Genomic DNA, 14,359 nt, shown 5'->3' on the forward strand with positions numbered 1-14,359 from the left:
ACATCAGTTTCACTGAAACATTCAAAGTCACTATCATCGTCGTTGTCTCTGTTACTGTTTTGCTTTACGTCAAAGGCAGCTCCAAGACCTTTAATCCAGCACCCGAGGTCTCTTGTAATCGATTTTATTTTTAATGCAACAAACACTTCCCCAAGTTGTTGATCAAAACAAAGCCGGCATGTACATGTAATCATAGCTGCCAACCCTCACGAATTTGGTGTGAATTTCACGACTATTTTAGCGATTCACGGATTCACGCCGTAAGCCAAAAATTCACAAATTTTCCAATCCTCAATTATTTTAAATCTTTAATAAAATAACCGATTTCCCGTTAAGCTCTAGTCGTGATATTCGCAGTTGCCAAAACGGTCCGGTACTGCTGGTCACGATATTAGTAGATCTACAGCCGATTAGTACAGTTGGCCCGGTAGCAAGCATTTTAGCCTCTTTTAATCTATATGTATAAGAGTAGTTTTACAAATGCTTTTGAGAGAAACTGGGGCTTAACCGGAAATTTGCTCCGCGCATGCGTCAAAACTCTGATTTGAGATACCGTTCAGCCTCGCATGTAAGATTTTGAAAATGTCTTCACCACAAGGAAAAAGAAATGTATTACTCAAAAAGTGAAGTTTAATTTGGAATATATCAAAAATTGGCCGTGCATTCTGCCATTAAACATTGATATATTCATTCATGCTTTTTGCGCTCAGTGTGTCATCGCAGAGACGATGTGAGGAAGAATGTCGGTTGCCAAAAAACACGTCGAAGTTGGGAAAATTAAGAATTCGCAGATTTCATCTCTGGAATATTTTAAACCATTTGCGGAAGACCTGCAGGCTACCAACGCTGAAGCATTATTTGTGAGTTTTCTTGTCGAACGCAATCTACCTTTATCAGCTGGAGACCATGCTAAACATTTGTTCTGACAAATGTTCCCGGACTTGAAAATTGCTTTTTTTTCTTGTGGAAGAACCGAAAATGCTGCAGTTCCTGTGCATTACTCACAGCAACAGTGACAGCGTAAGAGTATTTTCTTTAGTGAGGAAAAATAATACAGATTTTAAGGCCTCCTTAGCTGCAGAAAATTTGTCAGCAATTTTAGTCCCCAACATCAACCTGCAGGCAATAAGTCGGAACTGTTTAGAAAACAAATTTACGATCAAGCAGTTGAGGAAGTTCAAGTCTGCCACAGTATAATGCCTTGATAAATAAATATTTCTGCATATGTGTAGTGTTTTATATTTATTTTGCGAACTTGATATAGTGTATTGACGGTCGGAGTGGTCAGAGTGGATGGAGTTATTGTCATGGTATTTTTCACGAATTCATGTCCAAATTCACGACTTTTTATCCCTATTTTCACTAATTGTGAGCCTGGAAGGTTGGCAGCTATGTGTAATTAGGTTCTCACAGAAGTACTCACGGGTTTCGATGTGACGGTCGATTGACTCTTTTCATGTTTTCAATGAACAGAATATGTTGTGATTATAATATTTACACTGAAACGGAATTAAAGGATTAGAACATGACTTTCACACAGGAAGACGTTTAATTGGTGTTTATTTCATTCTCTGTTGCCACCTGTTAGCATTTACCAGAAGTTTTTCATTGATCGCTATTTCACCAGACTGTTTATTTACAGTATAATGACAACTATTTATCATAAAAACTTACACAATATATGATATCTTTAAACAGAGGTCTCGCTAGGATTTTAAAACTGGATCTTTCTGCCTCTGAATTCAATCACTAAATATCAGTACATTTTCTCACTCGGCCGCCAGCCAAAGCCTTTGAACTAGCTGTCGCATCATGTTCTTGTTTTTTTTAATGTACTCTTATAAAATGGCAACAGTACGTCAAAGAGTCTTTCGGTCACTGAATTCTGTCATTGTAAATATCAGCACAGTTAACTGAACAACACATTTTCCCACAAAGCAGGTGGCTGAAACAGGACCAGCAATCTTTGATTTTTCCCGTGCACCTATTACATGACTCTGCCTCAGTGATTTTCTGCGTCCCAGATCAATAATTGGCGTCCAAATACGCGTAATTAAGCGTTTTCAAGATCTCTGAAATTAATTCTTCTTTAGAACCGGCAAATTTCAAAATATGGATTATATTTTTACGGGCATTAATCACCATTTTCGATGATAAAACGAGCAATATATCAAGATTTAATTTATCCATTCTTATCGTAATTTTTTCATGTTCAGCATATTTTAAAGATATTTTAAATACATTTTCTCTGGAAAAAATCGGGAGCCAAGACGGACACTGTGTTATAAGCGGGATCGCGAGTTATCCGGGTGCGAGTTTTCGAGGGAGCGGTGTACTGAGTTCATATATTCCTTGAAAAATATTCGCAGTCTTGCTAGCATTTGGGTTTTATTTACCAACAAAATGCTATTCAAATATTTTACTTTTCAAGGAAGATTTCATCCCCAAGATGTTAACCAGTTATGAAAACAAATCTATAATTGTTTACATGCAGTTACTGGAAAAACATGTACATGCTTGGTTGTTTGACTTTTCCAGTTATTTTTCTATGAATCTGATTAATCGTGATACCACTATTTGAACTCGTCATTTGAGCAGTGTCATACCACTACAAGGTATAGTGTATGAAACCACTTGCAGTGTCATACTGCTATAAGGTAGTGCATGAAAACAGCTGTGTCATACCACTGCAAGGTATAGTGAGCATCTGATTTAGTTTAGATTATTTAGCAAGTAAGTTATGAATTGGTGTCGGAAATCTTCATTTGTGTCGGACTTGTGCACAAAAACTGATGCAGACGGGTACCATAGAAATTGTAACTAGCTATACCAAGACTAACCCCATAGAGACTGTCATTATCCCCACCAGAAATTTCACATGTAGCATACATCAGGCTCTGGGATTTGCTGTGCCTTGTGAATTTATACCATAAATTGTAATCTCCAATAGTTCACAAAAACGCATATGATTTGTTTTGTAATAATTATTCAACACGAAAAGTATGATTCATTTCTGTTCATTTTCTTTTTATAAGATTGATGTCTCATTCTTCATAGCTAATCAGAAATTAAATGCACAAGTTACTTAGACTTGTCTGCTTTTGTAAATTTACATTACCTTGTGCTGCAGATATTGATTTATTGATTAACATCCTGCAGTAAAACGGTCATGCAGGCATTCTGTTGCAGATATCGATTTAGTGATTTACGACCTGCTATAAAAGAAATCCATGCAGACTTTCTGATATCTCAATGATTGTGCCACTCATGTCCTTTTTAACAGGAATCTGTGATCTTCAGCTTGTGTAATTTTAAAGAATTTTTAAATAGCGATACAGCTATTATTTATGGGCAGTTAGTGACAGGGTTCTTTTTCCCATACTTTTTCCCTTACTTGGGGCTAGATATTCCACTAAGTATAAGACAAGAAAATACACGGTGCCAGTAAAAAAATGAAATCCACAAATTGCAAACAACCAAGAAGATCATATTATAACAAGATGCAATAAAGCTTAGAAAGCAATATAGGTGCAGAGTTTTGGTTCAGGTTTTCGGTTGTTTGGTATCTTGGGGTTGTGAACTAAAGATCACTGTACGTCTGGTCTGAGTGAGCCATTTATATATACTATCACAAATATTGAAAATAGAACAATTAAAATTGTATTTGGGCAGTCAAATTTGTGTTCTTGGTGTGATCACCATTGGTTTTTATCATGGCTTTTGTTATGGTTTATTTTAGGAAGAAGAGTTGGAAAAGGGGAAGGTAACTATGGCTAAAGCCAAAGAAACTTCAAAGGATACAAATGTTACAACAGAAGTGAAGGAGAAGATTCATGATCTAGAAACATCTAAAGAAACATTATCTGACAAGAATAAGGATACAATTTCTGGAGATAATGCAGCAGAGAAGGAAATAACTGAAAAGGATAAGGAAAAGCCAGGTTCATCCCAGTTGGAAGAGATTGCAAAAGAAGGAGAACAGACTGGGGAAAACAAAGATGAGAAGAAGCAGAGCATTGAAAAATTCAACAAAATGATCGAGTCTATGGTAAATATCAATCTTCTTTAATGATTGGTTTAGCCAGACTCTATTAATTCCATCCTTGGAAGGTCTGTCAGTGTTTTTTACTGTTTGTATTTCCATTATGTAGATTACAGATAAACATATACTTAGCATCTGTTTAAATGTCATTCTAATCCATCACAAGATAACAAAAATGCTTTCAAACAGACTACCTGTTAGTTGTCAGGGTGTTTTATTCAGCATTGTAGGCCATTTAAGGCTGATCCGATGCAAGACTTTAGCCACCAGACTAAGATATTTTGATCAAAAAAAATCTTTACTTCTTAATGTCATTATTTTTTCATTCTTGTTTGTTCAGTTTATCTTAACCCCAATAGGGAAATATAGTTTTGTAGCAAATGATTCTGCAGGTCTAAATTGTTGGAGAAAAGAACTGAACATTGCATTCTACTTTTAAACTGTGTTTTAATTTGGGTTGGTATTAATGCTTTTTTTTCCTATGTTTGCTATAAAAAAAGATTGATTAATTGGTATGCTGTCTATTTTTGTTTCTAGGCAGCTCATATTTTAAACATGCATTTGTAAAACTTAAAAATCTGACATAATACTTTTTTACAGGGCACAATGTGCCAATCAATTTAGTTCAACAACCTTTCATGTCATGTGACTAGAAATGCAAATGGTGAGTTCCAGGTCAAATTTCATCAATGTTGTAATTTCATCTCGTCTGTCAGCAGATTAAAGACAAACTGAATGTCATACTCAAAATTTATGAGAAAATAAATCATCTTCCTATCAATTGCATGCAGGTATGGCTCTATGTAAGGGTGTTCAAGCTTGATATGTCAGATAGTAAGCGGCTACACTATGTCAACTGTTCAATAGGCAATTGGCTCTGACACTACACCCCCAAATAAATATCTAAATATTAAAAATTTGGTGGCTAGGGTCAGAGGAAATTCAGACTAATTTATGCCTAACAAGCTGTTGGGATAAAATAATTACCATGGAATTGGCATGGAGGGGTAGTATTATGAACCACATCACTTGGTGTTAGTTTGTTGATGGCATGTGAGTATTGTGAAATTTTAAGTAACAAAAATTGGTGCAAGTACCTACAACAGCAGCCTCAGATGAATTCTCAATTTATCGAGCAACAAGGCAAATGACTAATGATTATTGATGACTGCTGAAGATTAAAATAACTTGCATATGGTAAGTATTGTTTTGTATAGATTTTTCACTTGTGTTGATATATGTGTATCAATATGTCAATACAGCTAAAGCATTGATATATCATTGAATCATTTCACACAAAGTCCTGGAAGTACTATTCATAAACATAGGTACTATTATAGACACAGGTACTATCATAAGCACAGGTACTATTATAGACACAACGCTCCAGTGGCCTAGTGGTTAGAACATTTGCCTCGGATGTGGGAGGTCGTGGGTTCGATTCCCGGCCAAGCCATACCAAAGACTTACAAAAATGGTACTAAAAGCTGCCTTGCTTGGTGCTCAGCATTAAGAGGTTAGTGTTAGGACAGGTCGGCCTAGTGTCAGGATAATGTGACTGGGTGGGACATCATGCGGCATGATGCCCAGTTGCTAGACATCACTATAAACTGTCACACTGCAGACATCATAGCGATATGGCTGAAAAATTGTTAAAGCTACATTAAAAATCCAAATCACACATAAATACTATCATAGACATGAGTACTATCATAGACACAGGTACTATGATCAACAAACCTACATTAATGTCCACTAGATGCATGTTTAAGGTCCTGATGGTCTCACAGTCCCCAATTAATGAGCCGATTCACAGTGTATGATCCTTTAGGTCCTATCTTTTAAGTTGAACATGTACCCACTGGGGTTGCCTTTTGCAGTCCTGATTGCAATAAATTGGAATTCCAAGATTAAAGTCCTGTTCTTGTCAGTCACAGGTCTTTGAGCGTGGGTGCCATTTTTTATTTGTATTGAATGGTCTCACGAAATATTCCTTTCCTCAGGTTTCCAAAGTCTTGCAGATGTTACTGAGTCTGAATGCCAACTAATCCTGATGAATCACCTTGGAAAACGTCATGGATAAGCTACCTTTTCAACCAAGTTGCAGATATTCATTAGAATCCTGTGTTCTCCATGCTTGCCACCATGAATGCAGGATTCTGTATGACACTGAAGATGTTGAACCTACATGCCTGGGTCATATAATAAAAATCTGATGATGCACAAATCAGCAAGCTACCGTGTGCTTTTTTGTCTTTTAGCTGAATGCAGTGTATGACAGAAACTTGTGAATGCAACTAGTGTCATAGTGTTGGAAGAGTGTGCCTAGAGTACATTCTCTCACCACAAACTGCCAGTGTCACTCTAAATTTAAAATAAAATACTGATGACCTGATTATCGTAGAGGGACAGGGGGGACATAAAATATCATTCTGATAGCTCCGACAAGGTGCAGCACTGGTTATGATTGTCGACTGAAGATTTGCAGATAAAAACAACCGTTATGCTACTGCAGTTTTTAGATGTACTGGTCATAATTGGGATATTGTATACACTAACAAGGAACATAATCAGAGTTACTTGCCTTTACAGTTTAAGATTTCCTGGAAGAGATGAGAAATACCAATGATGGTGTAATCATATACATTGGAGAACTCTACATTTCATACAATTATAAAAGAATTCCTATTTCATCTTGATTGTATTGTTGGACAATTTGTCACTCACATTGTGGAGGCTTAGCATAATTGTCTACAAAATCTGTAGTTTTAAGTAAGCTAGAGAAATAGTTTCAAAGTTTTAATTACATTTTATGATCCCTTTTTTCAGTGCAAAGATATAGACCCAGAGGATATGGACTTCTTCTTTGTCGTAACAGACAAGAAAACGGGAAAGAAAATTCATCTGGGTTCCCCAGAATTAGCCAAGGCCAGGTTGGCAAAACGACAAGGTAGTACAGAGATCTCTCATTATAAAACCCCTCTATATTGCAGCCACTATAATATTGTGTATATGGTCATGAACCCAATTCAGTTAGTTGTATTATTGAATGAACCATGGTTATTGAGAACAAAAACATGGTTCTCAATAGATTTCCAAACTGATGAGTTAGTTGACCCTTGAGCCCAAAATCTCAGGAGTCAAAACTAAAATTTCGAGAGTCAATTCTTTTGGACAGTCATGAGCCCATTTCTGTGATTCCTCGTTATTGGTGGAAACAAATGATGTTTAAGATTAATTGTCTCATGCTGAATATTGAGAAATACCTGTTCAGTATTTTGTAAGAAATATACAATCTCATTTTTGTAAAAGTGTTTCTCTTTCTAACTATGTTACTGTGTGTATATTTTTATATATGAAACAGCCAAGGATTATTTTATACTTTATTATATTTTCAACTTTTCAACATATTCTGTTATCAACTGCTCAAATCATTTTATATGCAGAATAAACTCATACATATATTATTCAAATATCAGTGATGTACGTCACAGACTTGTCAGTTCACTTTTCCACTCATCCTTAAATTTTCTAAAAAATTTCGGAGATTGACTTTTCTCTCCTCAGAGCTGACAAATTGAAGAGAAATTATAGTACTAGTAAATTCATGAGCGGATTCAATAGTAAGAAAAGTATCACTCCCTTCATAGGCTTTTTTGTATGTCGCAATAGTGCCATTGTGGATCTTACCTTTATATAGTGTTGCAAAATCTTTGGAGCCTCAGGGTCAGATAATCACCGTCAGATCGTTTCTGAGACAGTTTACTTCTTTTTGCTCCATTGTGATTTTTAATGTTCAGATGTATGCACTGATTGTTATGCCCATACAGTTTTTTCCCAAATGATCCATTGATTAAAACATTAAATGTTTTAAACATTATGCCAATTTAATCAAATTAGTCGCAATAAAACACAATCCCATGCTGAAAACTGCCTTAACGAGAAGCCATATATTCCCGTTTTGTGTAATGATTAGAAGTTAGAGCGCAAAAAAAAAGCCAATATTTTATCAGAAATTAATCCAGTGATGTCATAAATGATTCCTGACTTTTAAACATCCTGTTAAATGGAGCAACTTGCCAATAAAACAATTAAAGTTGGTCCACTTCTGTTGACAACTGGCTTTGCGAGCTGCCATAATGATGTGCTCCAGTTCTGACCAGTTGATTATAATTTGATGCCCAAATAAACCAGTGTTGATATTTGATCAAAAGGCAATCCATTCATGTCATAATTGTAGCCTCTTCCTCCATAAACTTCAAACATAATCTCAAAACAATCCAGCCTAAGTCAGTTGACTCTAAGCCTGACTTCAGTAAACTGTTAGCTCCGCCCAGTTCATTTATATTTTCCATTGGTGTGATATTATTGGCTGTCAAGGTCTAAACTATTGTCATGCAGATGTCAATCAGTGCCTTCTGCAGTAAATTTGTTATGGACAGTGTCAAGCAGATTTCAGTAAGTGCCTTCTACAGTAAATTTGTTATGGACAGTGTCAAGCAGATGTCAATCAGTGCCTTCTACAGTAAATTTGTTATGGACAGTGTCAAGCAGATGTCAATCAGTGCCTTCTGCAGTAAATTTGTTATGGACAGTGTCAAGCAGATTTCAGTAAGTGCCTTCTACAGTAAATTTGTTATGGACAGTGTCAAGCTGATTTCAGTAAGTGCCTTCTACAGTAAATTTGTTATGGACAGTGTCAAGCAGATTTCAGTAAGTGCCTTCTACAGTAAATTTGTTATGGACAGTGTCAAGCAGATTTCAGTAAGTGCCTTCTACAGTAAATTTGTTATGGACAGTGTCAAGCAGATTTCAGTAAGTGCCTTCTACAGTAAATTTGTTATGGACAGTGTCAAGCAGATGTCAATCAGTGCCTCCTACAGTAAATCTGTTATGGACAGTGTCAAGCAGATTTCAGTAAGTGCCTTCTACAGTAGATTTGTTATGGACAGTGTCAAGCAGATGTCAATCAGTGCCTCCTACAGTAAATCTGTTATGGACAGTGTCAAGCAGATTTCAGTAAGTGCCTTCTACAGTAAATTTGTTATGGACAGTGTCAAGCAGATTTCAGTAAGTGCCTTCTACAGTAAATTTGTTATGGACAGTGTCAAGCAGATTTCAGTAAGTGCCTTCTACAGTAAATTTGTTATGGACAGTGTCAAGCAGATTTCAGTAAGTGCCTTCTACAGTAAATTTGTTATGGACAGTGTCAAGCAGATTTCAGTAAGTGCCTCCTACAGTAAATTTGATATGGACAGTGTCAAGCAGATGTCAATCAGTGCCTTCTACAGTAAATTTGTTATGGACAGTGTCAAGCAGATTTCAGTAAGTGCCTTCTACAGTAAATTTGTTATGGACAGTGTCAAGCAGATTTCAGTAAGTGCCTTCTACAGTAAATTTGTTATGGACAGTGTCAAGCAGATTTCAGTAAGTGCCTTCTACAGTAAATTTGTTATGGACAGTGTCAAGCAGATTTCAGTAAGTGCCTCCTACAGTAAATTTGATATGGACAGTGTCAAGCAGATGTCAATCAGTGCCTTCTACAGTAAATTTGTTATGGACAGTGTCAAGCAGATTTCAGTAAGTGCCTCCTACAGTAAATTTGTTATGGACAGTGTCAAGCAGATGTCAATCAGTGCCTTCTACAGTAAATTTGTTATGGACAGTGTCAAGCAGATGTCAATCAGTGCCTTCTACAGTAGATTTGTTATGGACAGTGTCAAGCAGATTTCAGTAAGTGCCTTCTACAGTAAATTTGTTATGGACAGTGTCAAGCAGATGTCAATCAGTGCCTTCTACAGTAAATTTGTTATGGACAGTGTCAAGCAGATTTCAGTAAGTGCCTTCTACAGTAAATTTGTTATGGACAGTGTCAAGCTGATTTCAGTAAGTGCCTTCTACAGTAAATTTGTTATGGACAGTGTCAAGCAGATTTCAGTAAGTGCCTTCTACAGTAAATTTGTTATGGACAGTGTCAAGCAGATTTCAGTAAGTGCCTTCTACAATAAATTTGTTATGGACAGTGTCAAGCAGATTTCAGTAAGTGCCTTCTACAGTAAATTTGTTATGGACAGTGTCAAGCAGATTTCAGTAAGTGCCTTCTACAGTAAATTTGTTATGGACAGTGTCAAGCAGATGTCAATCAGTGCCTCCTACAGTAAATCTGTTATGGACAGTGTCAAGCAGATTTCAGTAAGTGCCTTCTACAGTAGATTTGTTATGGACAGTGTCAAGCAGATGTCAATCAGTGCCTCCTACAGTAAATCTGTTATGGACAGTGTCAAGCAGATTTCAGTAAGTGCCTTCTACAGTAAATTTGTTATGGACAGTGTCAAGCAGATTTCAGTAAGTGCCTTCTACAGTAAATTTGTTATGGACAGTGTCAAGCAGATTTCAGTAAGTGCCTCCTACAGTAAATTTGATATGGACAGTGTCAAGCAGATGTCAATCAGTGCCTTCTACAGTAAATTTGTTATGGACAGTGTCAAGCAGATTTCAGTAAGTGCCTTCTACAGTAAATTTGTTATGGACAGTGTCAAGCAGATTTCAGTAAGTGCCTTCTACAGTAAATTTGTTATGGACAGTGTCAAGCAGATTTCAGTAAGTGCCTTCTACAGTAAATTTGTTATGGACAGTGTCAAGCAGATTTCAGTAAGTGCCTCCTACAGTAAATTTGATATGGACAGTGTCAAGCAGATGTCAATCAGTGCCTTCTACAGTAAATTTGTTATGGACAGTGTCAAGCAGATTTCAGTAAGTGCCTCCTACAGTAAATTTGTTATGGACAGTGTCAAGCAGATGTCAATCAGTGCCTTCTACAGTAAATTTGTTATGGACAGTGTCAAGCAGATGTCAATCAGTGCCTTCAACAGTAGATTTGTTATGGACAGTGTCAAGCTGATTTCAGTAAGTGCCTTCTACAGTAAATTTGTTATGGACAGTGTCAAGCAGATTTCAGTAAGTGCCTTCTACAGTAAATTTGTTATGGACAGTGTCAAGCAGATTTCAGTAAGTGCCTTCTACAGTAAATTTGTTATGGACAGTGTCAAGCAGATTTCAGTAAGTGCCTTCTACAGTAAATTTGTTATGGACAGTGTCAAGCAGATTTCAGTAAGTGCCTCCTACAGTAAATTTGATATGGACAGTGTCAAGCAGATGTCAATCAGTGCCTTCTACAGTAAATTTGTTATGGACAGTGTCAAGCAGATTTCAGTAAGTGCCTCCTACAGTAAATTTGTTATGGACAGTGTCAAGCAGATGTCAATCAGTGCCTTCTACAGTAAATTTGTTATGGACAGTGTCAAGCAGATGTCAATCAGTGCCTTCAACAGTAGATTTGTTATGGACAGTGTCAAGCAGATTTCAGTAAGTGCCTTCTACAGTAAATTTGTTATGGACAGTGTCAAGCAGATGTCAATCAGTGCCTTCTACAGTAAATTTGTTATGGACAGTGTCAAGCAGATTTCAGTAAGTGCCTTCTACAGTAAATTTGTTATGGACAGTGTCAAGCTGATTTCAGTAAGTGCCTTCTACAGTAAATTTGTTATGGACAGTGTCAAGCAGATTTCAGTAAGTGCCTTCTACAGTAAATTTGTTATGGACAGTGTCAAGCAGATTTCAGTAAGTGCCTTCTACAGTAAATCTGTTATGGACAGTGTCAAGCAGATGTCAATCAGTACCTCCTACAGTAAATCTGTTATGGACAGCATACTCTTGGTAAGAAACTAAGCTGGAAATGAATCAAGGGTAATTAAGGTTGATGTTGTTGTTGTTGTCAAGGTCTAAACTATTGTCGAGCAGATTTCAGTAAGTGCCTTCTACAGTAAATTTGTTATGGACAGTGTCAAGCAGATTTCAGTAAGTGCCTTCTACAGTAAATTTGTTATGGACAGTGTCAAGCTGATTTCAGTAAGTGCCTTCTACAGTAAATTTGTTATGGACAGTGTCAAGCAGATTTCAGTAAGTGCCTTCTACAGTAAATTTGTTATGGACAGTGTCAAGCAGGTGTCAATCAGTGCCTCCTACAGTAAATTTGTTATGGACAGTGTCAAGCAGACGTCAATCAGTGCCTCCTACAGTAAATCTGTTATGGACAGCATACTCTTGGTAAGAAAGTTAGCTTGAAGCGAATGAAGGGTAATTAAGATTATTGTTCCAGCCCAAATCTAAGTGTGTCAAAAAAGACACAAGTCAAAATTTCTGTGCATCAAAAATGGGTCATTTTTAATTCTACATGTCAAAACCCAAGGGTATGTGTCTGTTGAAAACCCTGAAAAGAGTGGGGTTTCATGTCCATGCTTATGACATAATGTTCAGTCTGATTTACTAAATATTGTTTGCATTACTAATAATAGTAAATTTTTCTATGTTCTTGCTAAAAATGAGTAGCAAAGTGTTGTGTCAATTTATGTCAGTTGGAGCAACACAGATTTAGGTTTATTATTAGTCCCAGTATACTTATCTCCTTTGGATATTATTCAGCTGTTGGTACTGGTAGAAACGTTAGTAGAAACTGCTTAAAACGACTATCACTATAGTAATTTCTCTAATAATGTTTCAGATGTTCACATAAATTTTATAGGGACATATAAAGAGAAGTAAATTTACAAAAATATCAAGATTATTTAGAGCACTATTTTGATAATAGTTTAAAGGAACATGAATTACAATATATTTGGACTTTCCTTCTATCTGGTCTAATATATATTAGTATAATGTGAACTCTCCAATCCATCAGTATTCCCAGTACTTTGATTTGTTGAGCCTATGAATGGTGGGACAAGAATCACTTTCTTGGTGGCATTGTTATTGGCCTCAGCAATGTTAAAATTTTGTGTCTTTGAATGACATACAGAAATCGTTAATGCAGAACATTTTGTGTCTCGATACAGAATAAATCCATTAAGACAGAAAGCAATCCCAAATGCATCTGTTTGTCTTGAGAAACCAGGAATGGGTTGCAACAAGATTGCAAGTTCTATCCGACTTTGTCGTGGGTTTGTTCATTGTAATTCTCTCTAATTCGGCATGATGTTGGAATTGTTCATAAGTGACCAATGAAAAAATGATATTTATATCCTTATTTCATTGTTTTTGTCTAAAATGTTCACTTATATAAGATCATTTGCACTTCCTATGGTAAGTGAGTGTTGATATAGATTTTGATCTGTTTTATGCACTTCTGCCCAATGCATAGAGTTCATGATGACCCATCTTGGTGGTTTTCTTGTCACTGTCGTGGAGGAGACCAAATTTTGGGGGGTTATTTTGACCATGCATCAACCTTCCTTCCATATATTAGATACTTCAGTGGCAAATGTAACAAATCCCTGGACTTCTCATACTAGCTGGGACAAATACAGATTGGGGAGCAGACCAGAAGGTCTTTGTCTGTAAGACTTTAGTAAGATCTTGGCTTGACTATGGCTTGATTGTGTATGGATCAGCTTGTCAGCAGCTGCTTGATTTGATAAACAATTAGGAACTTGAAGATTATCTTGGCACACAGAACTTTCCCTTGAAAAGGTCTGCTGTATGTTGCAAATGAACCATGACTGCATCTCAGATAAACAAAATTGGCTCTTAAGTATACCACAATGCTATCCTCAAATCCGTCTTGTCCTGTGTATTTTATTGTCTTTAGGACCAAAATACTGAATCTTGTACACCCAGATACCAAATTTTGGAATATGAATCTACATGTGGAAGAAGCGTCAATCTGCCTTGCCAATTCTGCAGAATTTTATGTTCCTGAATCACCACCATGGTTGCCAGTCCCCCACAAAATAGTACTGTGGTTTCATTTATTTGTGTGTGTACTTGGATTCATAGATTTACCTCAATAAATACACAAAATAAAGAACATTACAAGAACGAAATTGTGCCAGAAAAAAAGGTTGGACACTTGAATGGTGGTTAAAACAATACTTCTGGAAGTATGAGCAAATATCAGACACCTGCCAAGATCAATTCCTTAAATGTGCTCTATATCCAACAGACATCCTAAATGGAAAGGGTGCTGATCAGGCATCCAATATTGCCACCACAGAGACCTTCATGAAAATCATATCACTATTCTCCTGAATGATCATATATGCATAAGGTTTTTATTGAAAGACTTATTATGATGTCAATTTGCTCAGAAATGAAAATGGTACACACCTGATATCCAATATGGCCGTTGTAGCAGTCGTCTTGAAAGTTTTGTTGTTACTCCTCATATAAATGTCTGGTTTTCATGAGAAGACCTATTGTCTTGTTTTCCCTAATTAAAATGGTGCTGGTCAGACATTTAATATGGCTGCAATGAAAACCTTG

General features: G+C 36.5%; 1 protein-coding gene across 3 annotated transcripts in view; it reads left to right on the top strand.

Annotated features, from left to right (window-relative positions):
* Positions 1–14,359, top strand: part of LOC149779671 (uncharacterized) — a 57,299-nt gene that overhangs the window by 23,006 nt on the left and 19,934 nt on the right. For all 3 annotated transcript variants that reach the window (XM_089940493.1, XM_089940495.1, XM_089940494.1), the window contains exons 6-7: positions 3,740–4,048; positions 6,872–6,992. In XM_089940493.1, the coding sequence (XP_089796619.1) occupies positions 3,740–4,048; positions 6,872–6,992 (430 nt within the window). The remainder of the gene's footprint in view (positions 1–3,739; positions 4,049–6,871; positions 6,993–14,359) is intronic.

Source organism: Sinohyriopsis cumingii, chromosome 17, assembly GCF_028554795.1.
Source record: "Sinohyriopsis cumingii isolate HCF-2022 chromosome 17, ASM2855479v2, whole genome shotgun sequence".
In the NCBI taxonomy this organism is placed as follows: Eukaryota; Metazoa; Mollusca; class Bivalvia; order Unionida; family Unionidae; genus Sinohyriopsis; species Sinohyriopsis cumingii.